Source organism: Leptidea sinapis, chromosome 39 (assembly GCF_905404315.1).
Source record: "Leptidea sinapis chromosome 39, ilLepSina1.1, whole genome shotgun sequence".
NCBI lineage: Eukaryota > Metazoa > Arthropoda > Insecta > Lepidoptera > Pieridae > Leptidea > Leptidea sinapis.
Window position 1 is genome coordinate 8673089 of NC_066303.1, and position 19757 is coordinate 8692845.

At 34.8% G+C, this 19757-nt stretch overlaps 1 protein-coding gene across 2 annotated transcripts in view; it reads right to left on the reverse strand.

Annotated features, from left to right (window-relative positions):
* LOC126976128 (CCR4-NOT transcription complex subunit 6) overlaps window positions 1–19757 on the reverse strand; it is a 275491-nt gene that overhangs the window by 249088 nt on the left and 6646 nt on the right. For both annotated transcript variants that reach the window (XM_050824329.1, XM_050824328.1), the window contains exon 2: window positions 7237–7352. In XM_050824329.1, the coding sequence (XP_050680286.1) occupies window positions 7237–7344 (108 nt within the window). In that variant the 5' untranslated portion in view covers window positions 7345–7352. The remainder of the gene's footprint in view (window positions 1–7236; window positions 7353–19757) is intronic.

A 19757-nucleotide genomic window follows, 5' to 3' on the forward strand; every position in this document is an offset into this window, starting at 1 on the left:
CAGCGTAGAGTTTATGGGTTTTAAGTCGGAGCATGCACCGTTGATAACAACCTTGATGCTCCGATCAGCCAAAAAGCTAGTGACCCATTTGCACAACTTCTCGGGAAGCCCATAGGATGGCAGTTTCGCTATAAGCGCTTTATGCCACACCCGATCAAAGGCCTTCGCTATGTCCAAACTCACCGCCAACGCCTCTCCCTTCGACTCAACCGCTTGCGCCCATTTATGGGTGAGGTACGCATAAACGGGCGCAAGCGGTTACTTTAAGCATTACGGTTTAATACGTATAAAGTTTGTATGGAAATTGCAAATCACGCGCCCCAATATAAGGCGATAAGAATGACTTATCGGGTATATTGGGACAGCTTCAGATTATTGACAGCTAAGTACTGACAGTAGAAGGTAGCAATTTATCTCTATCTGTAGATAGTATATTGGGAACGGCCGTTAATGTATCTGCTAAGGGGAAGTCACTTAGTTCATGTGTCTTTTACAATATCACTATTTTTATACTGTTTTACACTAATTCACTAGCACTACACTAACTCAAATGGTTTTATTCGTTTTAGACTTCTTAATATCAGTGTTGCCAAGGAGCTGGATTGCCTCGACCTTCACGTGATTATGAGGTCTATGTTGATGAGCTTCAGCGAATTTTTGTCAACGAACCACTATACATTTTGTTGGTAGCGGCGACTGGTTGCGTCGCCGTGATAGAAATCGTCGCTGAAATATGTATAGCCCTAACACCGTTTAACTTTTGACAACAATATCGCAACATTAACTACAAAAGTGTATGATAATAATATGATTGAGGGCTCGGTGTCATGTTTTTCTTTATAGCTCCTGTCGTTATCATGTACATTTTAAATTATAATATTATAAATACGAATGTGAGTTTGTTTGTTTGTTCCACGTCTCATCAATTCAACAGATAGAACATATTTAACCGTTTAAAAGTTTAAAAATTTTAAAAGTTCTCAGAGGAGCGCGAAACGCATTTTAGGTTGCCATAACATACGACGGTGTAAGAACTGAACGAAAGAAAAAGAGACATGCTCTCTGAAGCGAGGCTAGTAAAAGAGAAGGCAGACTTTTATCTAGTTCTAAGCAGTAATGTGTAATCATTACTGTGTTTCAGTCTGAAGGGCTAGTGAAATTAGACATGGGCAAATGAGACTAAACATCTTATGTCTCAAAGTGATGAGCGCAATTGTAGTGCCGCTCAAAATTCTCAGAAAATCCCAAATTTTAAAGAATCCTCTTCCAATTCAAGAATTAAAAGTAACGTCATTATAAATAAAACCAATATATAAGAGATAATGAGTTGCCTTCAATCTATATATATAAAAATGAATTGCTCTTTATTAGTCTCGCTAAAACTCGAGAACGGCTGGACCGATTTGGCTAATTTTGGTCTTGAATTATTTGTGGAAGTCCAGAGAAGGTTTAAAAGGTGAATAAATAGGAAAATGCTGCTAAATTAAATAAAAACAACAATTTTATTTTTTCTTTGATGTGTCCATACATATTTTCTATGAGAGAATTTATTGACGCACAGTTTGACAGTTCTGCTGTAAAACATTTTAATTACGACTACAGGGTGTATATTTTACGAAATAATTTTTGATATTATGATATAGGTATTATTGACAAAGTCATATAAAAACATTATTTTATTTATTATATACAGAACAACGTCTGTCGCGTCAGCTAGTATTAATTATAAAATTATAAGTACTTGCATTTATTACAGCTAATTGACAATAATTGTAACATGACAGTAATCGTTGTCAGTTTATTTAACGAGTACGTGTAACAGTAACTTTAACAGAACAACAATATATTAAAACTGTTACAAAGATAATATTACAAAGACAGTAAGTATTCACTATTCTATTAAAACTTTGAAATATTTTTTATAAATTGTACTTTGTTGAACAACTATAAATACACAAATGTTTTGCATGATATGCATTGACCAATAGCAATAAAATTTTGAGTTTAAAAGTAAACAACATTTTGAAGTTGCATGTAATATTTTCTAAAAATATAATAATGTATTTAGTGCTGTTCCGACGCCAAGTGATTTTTTTTTACAATATATTAAAAGTTATCCTTGTTTCACAATGAGGTTTTTGGCGATGCAACGCCTGTATGACAACAGGCCAGGTTTACTACTGTAGTGTGCGTGACAAGTTACGTCTTACACTCGCGATACGTATGTCACTTGTTTTAGCGTTGCTCAAAATAGAGGTTAAATGTCAACATTTTTTCCACGTTTTGACAGCTGTCACAGTATATCTAGACGTATTAATTATCTAAATCGGGATGTATCTAATTAACCTCAATAATAAGATAGAATGAAATTTTCAATAAACTTTGAATTATTACTATTGCTGCTGAGCAACAAATAAAAAAACAAATATGGCGGGCTTACAAAATGGCCGCCATGCAAATTTATAGTAATATAATATAAATATACATATTGTTTCACCGCTTGAATATCACCAAGTGGTGACACACACGGCCCCAAGCTTACCGTTAAATAATATTTATTTCATGTGTACGTTCATCGGGTACCGTTGTTGTGGCCCAAACACTTTTATTTTCAAAATTTCAACAACCTACCTTAAATTTTAGATAGCAAAGATTTTAAGGGTTGAATTGAAACTAAAACGTTATATAACACACTAGCCGACCCGGCAAACGTTGTTTTGCCATATAAAGTATAATTCACGCGATAGTTTTATAAGTAATAAAATATTGCCTATATTATAGCCTGTACATCATTTTGTTCTATTGTCAATAGTTTTTGCAGCGCACGCAAAAATAGGTTTTCGATTTTACACCTTGTGTTACAAAATAGCAATTTTATTACGGATCCCTAATTTTGAAAACATACTGTGGTGTACAAATGGTCTACCCAACACTGAAAGAATCATTCAAATCGGACCAGTAGTACCAGAGATTAGCGCTTTCAAACAAACAAACAAACACTGCAGCTTTATAATATTAGTATAGATAGGCATGTGCGAAGTACAACAACACTTGGTAAAAGCTACGAAGCTACATCAGTTCGTAAAAGGGCTTTGACATGTGGAGAAGAACCGATAAGAAACTCGCAGCCCATCGTTAGTATAATATTTAAATTATACTTACAAATTGCTTAGCCTATTCAATTCAATATTTTACCTGCGCAGAACCATGCATTATTATCTTCGATATAATCTACTATACTATAGGAAGCCCTCTTTGTCAAAGAAGCTTTAATATATTTCTTGAATTTGTGCTCAGTGAGTTTGTGCCTGTCTATTATTTTATTGTATAACTAGCTGACCCAGCAAACGCTGTATTGCCGATATTAAAATCGCGATACAAAAGTAACTGTTGATCGTAGATGGTGAAAATTTGAAGTTGTATGTATTTTTTAATGCTGACTCATAATCAAAAAAATTTAAAAAAAAATGTCTAAAAAATTTTAGAAAAAAATTGTGGACCACCCTAAACATTTAGGGGGATGAAAAATAGATGTTGTCCGATTCTTAGACCTACCCAATATGCACTCAAAATTTCATGAGAATCGGTCAAGCCGTTTCGAAGGCGTTTAACTTCAAACACCGCGACATGAGAATTTTATATATTAGATTTAAAACCAATGAAGGAGTCCTTAGCTATAGCTAACGTTTTAAACGGCACGTACAGTTTATTCTTCCTTCATGAATTGAATGAAGTAATATTTATTTCTAACTTACTTAAATGTATTGAGAGAGAAGGGTTAAAATGTTGATCAAATTATGCATAAATAAATTAGTTTTTGGGTAATTTCCTAGACCGATCATGTCTCTACACCTCTACGTAAATGTGACCCAAAGTACAACCTACTTATATTTAAACTAGCTGACCCGACAGACGTAGTTCTGTTCATAATAAAAAAAAAACTTGCGGATGGAATTTCGTGAGCAAAGGCTCACCTCTACTCGGTGAAAAGAATATTCCTACCAAATTTCAAGTCTTTAGCTCTAATGGTTCCAGATATATCGTGATGAGTGACTACTACTGACTATATACGTGGAAATCTCTTAAATATATATGTATATAAATGAATTGCTGTTCGTTAGTCTCGCTAAAACTCGAGAACGGCTGGACCGATTTAACTAATTTTGGTCTTGAATTATTTGTGGAAGTCCACAGAAGGTTTAAAAGGTGAATAAATAGGAAAATGCTGCTAAATTAAATAAAAACAACAAATTTCTTTTTCCTTTGATGTGTCCATACATAATTTCTATGAGAGAATTTATTGACGCACGGTTTGACAGCTCTGCTGTGAAACAATTTCATTAGGACAGCAGGGTGCATATTTTACGAAGTAATTTTTGATGTTATGATATAGGTATTATTGACAAATTCATATAAAAACATTATTTTATTTATTATATACAGAACAACGTCTGTCGGGTCAGCTAGTAATATATTAATATGACACGTACTGCGAATGCAACTGTGCTGATTAAATAACATAAACAAAACAATATCAAAGTCGCTGTTATTATCATCATAACGCTTGTAATTTTCGTACGTCATACATACATCAGTAAATATTATAATAATAATTAATACCACGAACTGTGAGAGAATTAAAAAATCGGACGCTATGATAAATTTTATGTAAATTTGCAATGTCATCTTTTAATTAAAAACAAGTTTTACAATAGTTATAAGAATATTATATACTTACTGTACGCGTATATTAAATCCGAGATCTATAGAGCATACTTAGACTTTGCTCAGACTTTACTTACGTAAAACTTATCTGAGTGTAAGCTTTGCATAATCTTTGGTTTCGTTTTTATGACGTTATTATTTCGCTAATACGGCCCAATGCAAAAGTCAAGTTCTCGTTTTATCACTCAGCAAAGTTTTGGGTAAGTAAAGATAGACTTTATAGATTTTTTTTTATGAAAATAAGGGACGAGACGAGCAGGACGTTCAGCTGATGATAATTGATACACCCTGCCCATTACAATGCAGTGCCGCTCAGGATTATTGAAAAACTCAAAAATTCCGAGTGGCTCTACAACTGCGCTCGTCATCACCTTGAGACATAAGTTGTCAAGTCTCATTTGCCCAGTAATTTCACTAGCTACGGCGCCCTTCAAACCGAAACACAGTAATGCTTAAACATTACTGCTTCACGGTAGAAACAGGCGCCGTACCCATAATCTAGCCGGCATCCGCTGCAAAGGAGCCTCCCACTGGTAGATCTCAGCCTTAGAGCGCTTTTTTGTTTGATTGCTATAATAATAGTTCTACGACTACTTCGGACCGTGTTATTACGGATATGAATCGGACTCTGATCGGACGTAGTGCGAACGCGCTCTTAATCAATCTATGCAAATAAAACGCAACATGGTTTCTTTGTCAGGTGGTAGTTTTTTATGGAATAGGAGGACAAACTAGCGTACGGGTCACCTGGTGTTAAGTCATCACCACAGCCCACATTCTCTTGCAACACCAGAGGAATCACAGGAGCGTTGCCAGCCTCTAAGGAAGGTGTACGCGCTTTTTTTGAAGGTAGCCATGTCGTATCGTCCCGGAAACACCGCACAAAGAAGCTCATTCCACAGCTTTGTAGGACGTAGAAGAAAGCTTCTTGAAAACCGCACTGTGGAGGACCGCCCACCACACATACAGATGGTGGGGATGATATCCTAACTTGTGGCGTGTCTTGCGAAGGTGGAGGTTAAGTGGTATTGGTTCGGGAAAACTGTAACCGGTAATTGATTTTATTAAGAGGCTACAGATGTACGATGTGAGATGAAAAAATGGAAATTGTGTACACATTATTGTTAAACTTAAAATGGGGGCGCTTCTGGCGTTTTGACCGGTATCCTATTTTACAATAAAATTACACGAATTAATTACATAACGTCTTAACAATGTAATTAAATATATTATTAAAATCAACAATTACTTATAACAAATCGATATTTTTTTCACACTTCATGTAACATTGCGCTGTCATTTAAATGTTTTACAGCTCATGTGATTTTGTGTTACAATATTTAAAGCACTAGCCTCGAAGTAATTCAAAATTGCCCTTTTCTCGAGCGAGGTAAGGATAGCATAAAAGTTCTAAACAATTAGAATGAGCAAAATTCTTACTTTACATACGTGTAATCGACAACAGATACCATTCTTATCGCGTGTCTTATCGCGTGCGGACTATGTTTACCTTTTCTTGTTCCTTACTAGTCAGTTTATCAATGGTATAACCTAGACTGAACTATCAGCCTTAAGAAGATATATTAGTGGCCATTCTTCCAAACATACTCGACTCTAATCTTTCTTAGTGTTCAACACTAGATCAAAATTACTCGAAATCAATATTTCTGTCGCCTTAACGCGGGCAGGACAACAATCAATGGGATAAGGACAACTGCACCTTTGACTTTAAACTCTGGTAAAAAAAACTCAAAAATCAAGGTTTCGTTCTCGGCCTCCTCCAAAACTTAACCAATCGTAACAAACATTTGGAATCTGAACAGGAACAAAAAATAATATGTCAGAGTGTACTAATTATTTCGCTTATAGGTGCCGGATTCGTATACTAGGCTTCTGGTTTCAGATTGTATGATTAAACCCTGTTTGAAGCAATCTAGCACTAATGAACATATCAAAAAAATGTCAAAAGACAGATAATGATAATATTGATCTTTTTAAAAAAAAATCTATGTTTCAACGAAGGAGAGAAAGTTTATCCGGAAATATAACCGCTTATGATTCTTGTAGTGTTGCAAGAGAGCATAGGCGATTACCCATTGTATGAATGAGGTAATATTGCTTGAATCAAAACACGTTCCAATGCAAGATCTTACTGAGCTTCAGCAGTGTGTGATCAGAAACAAAATAATACAATCTTAGCTGTGTTATATTAATGTTATAAAAATGAATCTGCAATAATTTTGCAAACAGATGACATTATTATCTAATTGATAAGCGGCAAACCGTATGCTAAGCTCGTGGCTTGTTTATCGCACATTCGGGTGGTGAGGGTGATGATCGAGTTTGTTGCTTACATGAAATCAGCAGCATCAATCCAATCAAACAAGTTTTCCAAATGCTTTCCGCTACAGACGCAGCAGAGCACAAGTCCAAAGAAACAAGCCGTTGCCAATGGACACCTTGTTTCTTGATAGTAAGTAGAAGTACTTCGTTGTAAGTCATGCACGTTACCTCAAGCGTATTCCAGCCACCGCGTCTGCCAGATGCCCGCTCTGCTTCCGACATGATGTGGTATGTGCGCGCGCTCGCACCCTCGTGCTTGTCTTTGTTCCGAGACATTCTGTCACCTGCAACCGTCGGAACAACTATTAACATCGCATTTCAAAATTTGTTTTGTGTATTTTAAATCATTACAAACCTCAGATTGTCACGGTTCTGTCGTACTTTACTTACTCCTTCCACTCGCAACAACCCTTTTATCCTTTCTTCCCTTATCTTTGGTTCTTTTTAAACGAAACGTTATATACCAATACATTTCCCTATTTTACATTCTATTATATTCCCTCTACTTATTTCTGTAACACTTTCATGAATCTCCTTGACCAAACCTCTCAGTATTTCAAAATCACAAGCTGTTACTACACTTTTTTTTCCATCGTTTTGAAAAGCGTTCATTATCAGGTACGCCTATTTCTGTTTCTTTTAAAATGAATTGTTTAAATATGAGAATGAGAACTAACTAAAAGAGGGTATGTCAATCGAAAGTCTTAATGTTACGATTTGATGAATTTTCATTCCGTAAATATCATTGAGTAGAGCGAAATTAAAGTAGAAAGTAGCAAAAGTATCGATGCAATGCTTAGCTTTAATAAATGCGCCGTAATTATGAATATTAATATTCTTTTTCTTTACGTTGTATTATATAAAATGAATCATACTATAAACACACTTCTACGAATATATTGTTCTATTTGTATGGAGAGGACTATGCTCGGACTTTCCCAACGAGATCGAATCAGAATTGAGGGGATCCGTAGGAGAACCAAAGCTGCCTACGTAACTCAAATGATAGCAAAATTGAAATGGCTGTGGGCAGGGCACATAGTTCGACTGACAGATGGCCGATGGAGCAGTCAAGTCCTCGAATGGCGACCACGTACCGAAAGACGTAGTGTTGCTAAGCCTCCCACAAGATGGACTGACGATCTGGTCAAGATCGCCGGAATAAGTTGAATGAGGACAGCGCAGGACCGATATTCGTGGGGATCTTCGGGGGAGGCCTTTGACCAGCAGTGGACGTCTTCCGGCTGATGATAATGATGATGATTTGTATACTAAATTTGATGACATTTTTATTTCAAATATTTAAGGCAATCACAAGAGGCGTTGAATTCAGCATAGTTCATCCATTGGCAGATATGCCATTTGCTTGCAACTTTAATAACAGACATTTAAATGTGTCTATGTAATCATCAATACACAATGTCATAGAGAAGATAAACTGTCCTCAATTCTTTATACATAATGTAGGTTGTAATTAATAAATAAACATACATTAATGCAAATAAAGATAGTCGTCTATACGTAATGTTCAATTGACAACGCTATCTACTAAAATAGTTGTACGAGCAGAACCATTCGAATGAGACGTGTTATAATAAGCCTGATTTCATTCTAAGTATTCATTGGGAAATAAAGTACAAAAAGATGTTATACTTACGATAATTTCTTGACTAATTATTTGCCGTTTTTATAGCCAATACCCTTAATCGACATACCTATATAATCGAAGTAAGTAAAGTATAAAAGTGTATGTGTAAATAATGCACGTTACAAGTTTATATTTGTTTGGCGTAACAAAACAAAAACCTTTAAACCCATATAATTTTATTCTACGTGCCAAAACTTTTACATTACATTTGTAAAAAAAAACAGTGTAAAAACATGTTTCGTTATGTATAGAATTACCAGAATAAATATGTATGTATGTTGAATGTAGATCCACAACAAATTGAAGGGATATTTTTCGGAGTAGAATGGTGGTAATAGTGGTGAATACATATGCAATTACAATTGTAATATGCATCGCAGAAATTCACTCATCATTTTTCCCTGATCGCTATATTTCTCTATCCTAAAAGTATACTTAGCTACTGACGAGACATCCGTTTGGAATGCTTCCAAATGGAATTCTTCCTATTTTAAGTTCTCCAGATTAAAGGCATATTGACTTTACCTTCATCTGTACAAACGCGCCGTCACTTCGAACGTTGCACGCTATTCGTAATATACATTACGGAACAAAGAATACAATGGATTTTTTAACGGTGGCAGTAGCAGTGTGTATTTCGATAAAAAGTCACAGTAGCGCATAAACCACCGCCAAAATCAGAATGGACGTGGTTTTGCCCATTAATGGACAATTCGGATGTCTTCCAATTGCCGTGCACGATTTTGACTTTGACAGTCGGCCGCGAATGACGTCCCTTTGGATTGGTTTCCTGGATTTCAATCTGTTCGAAAATTAATAGCTGGACGACGTCCATTAATTTGGCAAGCATTTTTCACATTCGTGAAACGATTTTGGAAGACGTCCACTCTATTTGCATTAAACGCGTCAAGAATTTAACATCGAAATATATTGCAATAATCATGGCACCTAGGTGTCGAACAACTTACTCGCGCTCTGTTTCAGTATAATAATTTAACACTGTCTTTTACAGTATACTTGACTAATCAGTACAACAGAGACACCTGTCATTTTCATACCCTACTGCAAATGTCGTCAGTCTAAATATAAATAAATTATAATTGAAGATGATAAAAAAAAAGGCTCTAAAAAGGTAAAAGATAATTTTTATATATGGGGTTTTCGTTCAATTCATATATAGTAATAACATAATAAGTCTTAATTAAACTTATATATGTATTTATTAATTTATTTATTAAAGTGTGGGCAATAAAATATAAGGGCTTTAATTATGCTATGCACGAATCGGTGTATTTTCGCATTGTTTCCGTGGGAAATTTAGTCACTGCTTGTCCTGGAGATATCTTAAGCGACTCGAAGTGGGCGTGTCGTTTAGAGAAAGTCATATCTTCTAAACCTTAGCATAATTTGTAGAACAAGGGTTCGTATTTTGTTATATTTCGTTAGACGAAGGACATTCATCAGCTATTATAAAGTCCGGAACGATGACTTTCAGCCAAGCTTGGGTAGTTTCAGCTTGTGAGTAGGTGCAGTCTTGCTAGAAAGCCCAATTAAGTACATTTTAAGAAACGATTTTATTAAGAGGTTTCATAAGCCGATATAATAAGACAGTTTCTTGATACACTTTGGCTGAAGTCTGAACTGCATTTCCACAAAAATGAAATTTTGTGACAATTTTAGTACTGTCGTTCCTATTTTCTTTGTAGCTATGAGCTTGTTGTACTACTCTTCAATTGTGAAAAATTGTTCATCAGTGAAAAGCATATTTCTGTATTTTCACACGCGGGACAGCGAGCATTTTGATCGAGCCTCTCTCTTCAACTGTAGGTATTAATTATGATATTTAGATTTCGTGATACGTGAAAGAATCATCAGTTCTCACGATATTTTTTTTGTTTTCATAAGGAATGGAGGATTCCGGCGAATTCTGGCTTTAACAGCATTTTTAGTTCTAATAGCATGTGGCAGCCCCGATCTTTTATGGTCTTCGACAGAGGACATGTGGGTATGAGCTTTTGAAGTATCTTGAAAATGATCGACAGCTTCATACCGACTGTGTGCAAGGCAAACACACTATAATTTTGTCTTCTCTAAGTAACAACCCATTTCATGAAATTGTGATTTAATATTTACCGCGAAAAAAAAAGTGAAATGGCGGGAAATGGTCGTGGTTTCTAACTTTTATTATAGAAGCATTCCAAATTCAAATTAAAAAAGAAATAAAAATTAGTAAGTAGTTTGTTAGTTGTAACAATATTTATGGCCAGACTAGACAGGCTTTTTGTCTTTATCTTACCTATGTCACTACAGAATCACATGACAGGGAGAAGTAATTTTAAAGTAGGAGTAACTTACATTGCGTTTATTAGTAAGACAGTTAAAGTTTGAATTCTCGAAAGTGCAAATATAACGCATATGACCTGATTGCTTTTGGCATATTCAAGTGTTTCGCGGGATTGTGCTAAGAGTGGCTCGGAGTATTTTTTATTGCGTTCATTTGCTTGCCGATTTATTTGAAAACGTTGCCTATATTGTTATTATTAATTGGGGCTTGGGAATTGTCATGGGTTGTCACTCGTTGTTATGTAGACCGTACATTAATCACTGACAAGGGAATATTATTCATTCACATTATTTGCTTAGTGATTCGACAGTATATAATTTTTCATATAGTACTACTGCTTTTACTTTAATTTAACAAACCCTTGTGTTTATTTTTATTGCTATATATCAGCTTGACCTCTGTCCATTTGTCAGCCAAGCGAAACTCTCTAAGAAAAAAGCAAATCAATTGATGGTATGAAACGTGCAGTGATAGATTGACAGATGACGGCTATAATCTTGTAAAAAACGGAGATAGCCGAAATCTACTACGTTTTAAGCAACTGTTCGCTTTTAAACATAGCCGGATTATACTTCATCGCCAATAGCCATACTGTAATTACTACTATTTCAAACTTATGTCAAATCTCTGCATGTTTCATACTAGAGTAAATGTCAATTTTTACTTAGGTAGTCCCGCTTCTTAATACCTACGCAGTATTTACATCGTCTTTGTCATCTGTGTTTAACATGTTAGTCACTTCACCACCTTCAAGACGTCGTTGAAAATTTGTAAACGTATCAAGGATTGAGGACAATACAATCATTTATTTTTTACGGTTATATTCAACTGTTTGTGTTTATACCGCTATAGAACGAAATAATATTTAAATTAATATTCTACTTTTAGTTCAGAATGCTATTATTGCGTTTTTTTATTATTTTAAAATATAATATATTGATACTTATTTAAACGCATGTTATTGCAAGTGAATTTTTACATATGATATTTTGGTATTTATGTTTGTTTCAGAGATCCTACTGCCTCTGTGTTGCTGGCCATCTCAGTGTGAAGTTGCGGCATACCGAGCAAGTGCTACACATGAGCAAACTACAGTCCCCTTGTCAGCATGATAACAGAGTTAGAGACGCCAACACTGCACAGTGCAACGTTTGCCAACCTATCTCTTACCTCAAGGGTTATTTAAATACAGGGTCCATAGAAAGAGCTTCATTTAACACTAGATCCAGCAGTTTTAGTGACCATACTGTGGAATACAAGCACAGACGTTTTTCAAATTTTGCGGTACCTGAATACACATCAGACAATCCCAACCAAAATTTAAGACCAAGCTAAAGAAACCAGACAGCTCAACCAAGTACTATTAATAAGTAATATTTCGTTCATGTGGCAGTTTGAGCATTGAATGGGATTTTGATTACAATTTTGAGGATAAAATATTTTGCACAAAAACTAATTTATTTTTTAAAATGAAAATAACCTAATTTACTCGTTATAATGTGAAATACATCTAATTAGTGAAAGTCCCGTCAAAATCAGTGCAGCCGGAGATAATTGCAGCCACAAAAAGTGTCGCTAAGATTTTATCGTTTTTCGGCATTCGATATATTTTTACCTTTTTTTCGTTCACAGGAAAAGGTTTTAAGTCTACCAGATTAAAGTGACTGAAAGCGTCAAATGAAAGGTTTACCTTACGTCTTGGTTATAAAGACGGTTTTCGATCAATCAAATCGGTGACTTGAGCATAAATTAGGATTATTCTTTTCAATTTTAGTAAGTAGGTTGAAGAAAGTTGATAATTTTTGTAATCTTTAATTTGAGTTAGACCGAAAAGTTGAATGAAAATTGTAATGTGTAACACAATACTAAGCTCTAACAGTTTATCATTTACTGATTTTACTCAGCTTAGGTATAATACTCTGGCAATACAGTTAAATAATTAAAAACAATAATATCACGTTTAAATTGGAAATTGTCATTGTTTTATGGATGTTCATTGTCTTCTCAAACGTTAAATATTCTTGTGATAATACAGTCGCGAGCAAAAGTTTGCAATCACTTACTTGAAATTGGTTCCGCGCGATCTTGCTTACCTACGAAATAATTTTTTAATTATCATAAAAATGTCATGTCACAACATCATTTTAAAGGTTCAACTCTTAACTTTAAACTGATACCGAATTCATTAAAATCAGCCCAGTATTTAAGAAACTATCCCAGATTAAGTGAAGGACTAACGACGTAAGTGATTCCAAACTTTTGCTCGCGACTGTAGTTCTGTTGAACAATATCAAGTTTCCACATATTAAGTAAATGATCTGCAATTTAAATTTCGCTGCAGACAGAATTCGTTTTAATCGAATTATATCAACCAATATAGTCACCATTTATGAGCATGTTAATGTTTTAGCGCCGAAGATATGTAAAATAGCACGCGAGCAGAAGTCGACCTTATTATTTAGTATTTCTTTTAATTGTAAATAAAAAATTGCAGGCAAATTATTTTTGTGGATCAAAAAAACGCGTAATTATACATGCTTTTTTTATTCGATTATTGGATACGAAATAACATCATTTATTCATGGCGATGATCGATGACTTCACCTACAACGTATAAAAAGTATTTTCCCATTCCTTTGTTTCTTCGTGTGTATTTATAATACACATTATTATGTCACAATATTTCACCTGTTCTATGCTTACTCAATCCTAGGCCAGATATCAACAAAATTTACATAAAATTAGAGTCAGTACTAGCATTGACAAACTAGGAATAAGATCTATACAACGTGCTTAGTCTTCGCTAAGACTTAACTAATGTCAAACTTAGCTGCGTTTGAGGCACCGACCTCTACTATATCCCACTGAACTGGCGGCAGTCAAAATGCTTTTGTGCCTGTTTGATATTCGCCATTTTGGCGCTGTTGGCCATGTAGTGAGAGTCTGCGGTACTAAAATTATTGAAGACAACCTCAGCAAACATTCTTGAAGTATAAATAACACGGAAAGCGAACGAAATTAATTCAAAATGCAAATATACTTCAGAATTTTGTACGTTTCTTCGCAGCCATTTAAACGTCAAAATTAGTTCTCTGGACGCTCGCGAGTGGCGCATCAAATAGGCACAAAAAATTTGATGTCAAATATATGGAACAGCCTGTCCAGTGTTATTTATACAGGTCAGTGGTATTTATACACTTCAGCTAAGATAGCCCTATGCAAAATTCAAGCTTGCGTTTTATCACACTTAGCTATATTTTACGCAAGAAAAGTCTGAGCATAGTCTAAGTACGCTTTGTAGATCTCAGCCTTAGGCACCTCCCCATTCTGACATTAGAAAGAAATAGTTGGAAGCCACGTCTTAATTTATATTCATCAAAATATACTTGAAATACACAAAATAACTTCTAACCGCAACTTTCTAAATTTCGTAAATTAATATCGTGCTCCCTCGGGATAATATTTTGCGTTAAAATTTTCTCTATGTCCTTAACTGTACCCTAAAAATCAGTGTCCAATATTTCATGATTAGTTGTACATATACGGCCTAAAAGACATACAGACTGAGCCCACCGATCTATGAACAGTATAGATATGGGTATTATATATTGTAGGCTCGTAGAAAAAAGGACTACTTTCGATTGATTTGAAACTTGTATTTAAAATATAATTTTGTAAAAAAAAATAAGAAGAAAAATATTTTTTTTTGAATGAAATCATAAGATCATATTATAACGTGCCCACTTTAGAATTAAAAATAATACAAAGAATTTAATTGCAATATTGTTATTTTGAAGCGTTTAGCAAAATAGTTACAATTTCTCGTACAACTCTGAAAGAGCGGCGTCTTTCACAGCACGCATCTATCATAAATCAAGTTTTTTGTTTTCAATAACCAAGCTTGTTTATCTAGCAACCCGTAACATAAACTGCATAATGATACCTCGAGTATTATAAACACAAGTGGGTATCACGTTCCAAGTGGCCAGCGCCGGGTTTGGCGCCAAAACAGCTCAGCAAATGGCTTCTGCTGGCACGCGGGACGTGTTGGCATATCAGAGGAAACGAAAGATCCTAATATGTATTTACAAAAATCACATTTGAATTATTAATCTATATAATATATTAGAAAAGCAAAATACCACTCACTCACTCACCGACTGACTAATCTCAGAAACTGTACGAAGGTTGTATGATAGTCTTATAGTTTTTGAAGTTAGAGACGTGAAAATCGACATTGATGTAATTAGCTTTAAATAATAAAAATCTGTGTAAGTAAAGTTTGTATAGAATAGTTGTAATTATATTTATTTTAATTTGAAATATAGATTTTTTGTAGGGGCCAAGTGTAAGACGATAGGATCCTATGAAAAACCCCCACCCCAAACTAGGTGAAATGGGGGTTGGAAGGTTATATGAAAGTCTTATGTTTTTGAAGTTAGAGACGTGACACTCGACATTTAGGTAATTAGATTTTAAGCTGTAGATTTTAAAAATCTGTGTGTCATTTAATAAAATCCCCTTTTAAGGGTAGTAAAATAGGGGGTAAAGTTTGTATAGAAAAGTTGTAATTATATTAATTTCATCTTGAAATTTTAAATGTAGGTTATAAATAATGATAATCTGTACCTAAACGTTATTTTGGAAAATCTCCCCATAAGGGTGGTTAAATAAGGGATGAAATTTTGCCTGGGAAAGTTTAAATTATTGTTAAATTGAAGTTTGGTACGTCTTTTTAGCGCGTAGCGTATCACCTAAGAAAAGATTTTACTAAAAGACATTTAAAGTCATTTCGTCCATATTCACGACATATTACTTAGGTCATGCAGAAACAAATTTTAGAAAAAATTACTACCACTTTAGATAATAGTTTGTGTATATGTGTGTGGGTAATAAGTTAACTAAGTTATTATTAATTCTTCACTTTTATTTTTGTTATTTCACACTTATATCCACATTGTCTAATTTTATATTAGCATTAAGATTCAAGTTACTCTTTTTTTTTAATGTTGAATGTACCTAATTAGAATAACCTTAGATCATACTTTATACGTCTAGATAGTCTATGAGAGCTGTGAAAACGTCGAAAAAAATAGACTTTAGAACTAACCTCTATTTTGAGCAATTCAGGCACACTAACACAAAGTGTCATACAAATCGCGAGTGTAAGACGTAGCTTGTCACGCACACTTGTCACGTCCAGTAGGATGCTCCTTTGCACAGGAAAACGGCTAGATTATGGGTACGACAACGGCGCCTATTTCTGTCGTGAAGCAGTAATGGGTAAACATTACTGTATTTCAGTCTGAAGGGAACATCTTATGTCTCAAGGCTACGAGCACAATTGTAGTGCCGCTCATAATTTTTGGGTTTTTCAAGAATTCTAAGCGGCACTGCATTATACGTCCTGCTCCTCGCCCCTTATTTCCATAAAAAAAAATCACTGAACTAATATTCCTGGCCTGTTTTTATCGGTTGTCTAACAGCAAGAGACTATCTATATATCGTATAAATTATCTTAGAGAATAACCAAACTAGAACAAGCATGCAAGTGCAAATCAATTGTTAATGTTGAGATATTGTTGGTACATCATATAAAAAAAAACCGAATGGTTTAATCCTGTTGTCATATTTCAACAGATTATTGTATAATAACAACCTGGGGCTGACATGTACATAGATTATAAAAGCCCTTAAATAAATTAACGAATAACAAAAAACCTAAAATAAATAAAAATTAACTAACTAATAATAACTTGGAAACACTCTTAGAGTCCGAGTTGAAATAACAGCCGTCGCGTGTTGAATATCCTTTACTTATTAATAGCAATATTAATTCATATTGTTTTGAATTTACTGTGTCGGGGTCAAGCTTACTGTAGGGGTTAAATGCGTTTACATCACGCGGTTTCTTGCATGTTTGTACCGTTTTCTAATAAATTCATTTTCAAAAGGATTTAAGCTAATCTTCTCCCATGTAGGAGACAATACTATAGGGTCTTACTTAAGTAAGTTGCTAATTCTACTTAGTTAACTATTTCATTACAAAGTTTTGGGCACACCGAAATTTTGGAGACTGCGACCCTTTCAATTGAATCCTCTGCCCAACCATGCTACAGCATCTCCGTTTGGACTAACTCCATCCTTAAAAGGCATCAAAAGCATTTATTTTCTCAAAATTGATTCCTTTTAAAATTCATTTTCATGTCATTCCGAACACTACCACCGCTTCGGAGACAAATGGCGCTTTGAGTTAGAAAAGCGGCGCAAAAAACTCTCCCGGCATACGTTTTGCGCTCTTTTAAAAAAATATACAATATTGTACTGTCATAACTTGGATATTCAGCTGTGGAATAGTAGGATTTACGACAGAGCCAATTTTTTAATAAAACACTGAAATTTATATAAAGATAATGCCTGAACAGTGGCTGGGACTTTATTATAAAAGTGTATCTAATGAAAGCTAATTATATCCTTCATTTAATAAATTGTGTTATTCTATTTCAAAATATTGAGTGATAAATGCAAATCAGCGTATGAAACGCCCGACGTCTTTCTATTTCTTGTTTAAATTGTTATTGTTGTATGGCAGAGTACACACCCCTATATTTTTCTTCACTTTTCTAATGTTCTGGGATCAATAATAAGAATTTACTACATCAGCCGCAGGGCGACATGCACAGATGCCAGTCAGTGTTCTTCCGGCGTTCGTTATATGTAATGCCATAACATTTTAGGTTTAAAATTTCGTTCATGGCTTATGATTTGTACCGATACCAAGACGGTGAATTTTCCCCCTGTTACATCATCATCATCAGCCGGAACACGTCCACTGCTGGACAACGGCTTTCCCCGAAGAATTCCACGACGATCGGTCCTGCGCTGCCCTTTCACATCCAACTTATTCCGGCGATCTTGACCAGATCGTCGGTCCAACTTGTGGGGGGCCTACCAACACTGGGTCTTCCGGTACGTGGTTTTTATTTTGTTATGTTTTTCCTCCTGTTTGTTTAGTGCTTATTTCACGACGAGGTAAGTAAGTAGTGTTGTAGACTACAAATTTCCTCAAATCCAAAATTTATTCCGACATTTGCCTAATCAGGAGTGTAGTTACTGTAGTATCCACCAAACACCCAAGTTGCCGAGCACCAGATTTTACCACTCTAGTAGTGGTACTGTACTTGTACTAGAAAAGGTAAGAGAATTTATTAATACCTACTGTAACCGATTTTGTTTGACAAGTCCTAACTAACGTACAAATTAATAAATCAAAATAGATCATACATTGTCAGGTTTTCTACGGTTGACGGAAAGAAATCGGATGTCAGAAGCCGGATCTAGGGGGTAAACTACAAAAGAAATAGTTCTACGACTACTTCGTACTACGTTTTCCATAAGACATTTTATTTTAACAACTTAGTTTTTTGTGGTATGTTCTCTTCCTTTTCGAGAACCTTCGCTTTAGCAGCAGTCATTTTAACTATCGTGTGGCATTTTTAAGATTTGCTTGCATATGAAAGAGACACGCACCAGTTAGTGAAATTCCCATCAAAACCTTTCCTTCTCTACATTTGCCCTCTTCTTTTTTCATGTCGTTATCTTATTATTTATATCTTCATTTTTCTATCTAAATGTATCATCTAATCATATAAAAGTTACAAAAGAGTAAAAATAAGCAAGTTTGCAAAGGAAAACCTTTGGATACGATGTCCTTCACAATGTTGCCTGCAAGTGCAACATTAGGTATGTCCTTTCCAGTACATATCGATAACACGTATGTATTTGTGTCATTGCTCGTACAATACAATGTAACAGGGTCAGACTTCAAATCCTAATTATATTTTATGTCGTTTTTATTACTGTATATGCTTCAATCTACACAGTAAAAAATAATAATTTACTGGGTGACCCGACAGACGTTGTTCTGTACTTAATAAATAAAATAAGTGTTTTGTTTATGAATTTGCCAATAGTATTTCATAACATCAAGAATTATTTCGTAAAATATGCTACCATATTTAACTTCCTTTATTATAACAACAATAGAATTGTATCTCTCAAGTTGGACTAAACTGCACTCCATGAAGTACCTCATTACACAGGACACTGGAGTCATATACATATTAAGATTTTAAATTAACGACAAAAGAAGAATTCACGATGACAGTATTATCCTACCACCAAAACAATAAACTATATACAGGATGTCCCAGAAATAATGGATAATCCTGAACCCCGCACGGGACAGCTCTCCAGCGCTCAGAAAAAAATACCCAAAATATGTTTTTAGAAAAACATACGTTTTTTTACTTTACTTCACATTCATGTGCACAACGCCCACCAAGTAATGAAATTTGTGGCGTTTTTGGTGTCATCTTATTTTTATTTATCTTCTCTTATAATCCCTTTTTATTGTACTAGGGATGGTTACTATTTACTACCAGAACGTTGCCCAAGCCCATATGTTGTTTACACGAGACAAAAATAGATTGATTTTGTAGAGTATGAGCGAGTGAGGGAAAAGACTTTTTTCGCTCAGTACACCGGTTTGGTCACTATCGGATCGGTTTCAGATACATAGCAAAGACATTTACTTAGTTTAGTTATTTAGTGCGTCTCTCGACTTGTTCGGTATCGCATGTGTGCATTCCTTTCGCATTTCTCCGTGAGTTTGAATCAGTGTTATAACGACGATTT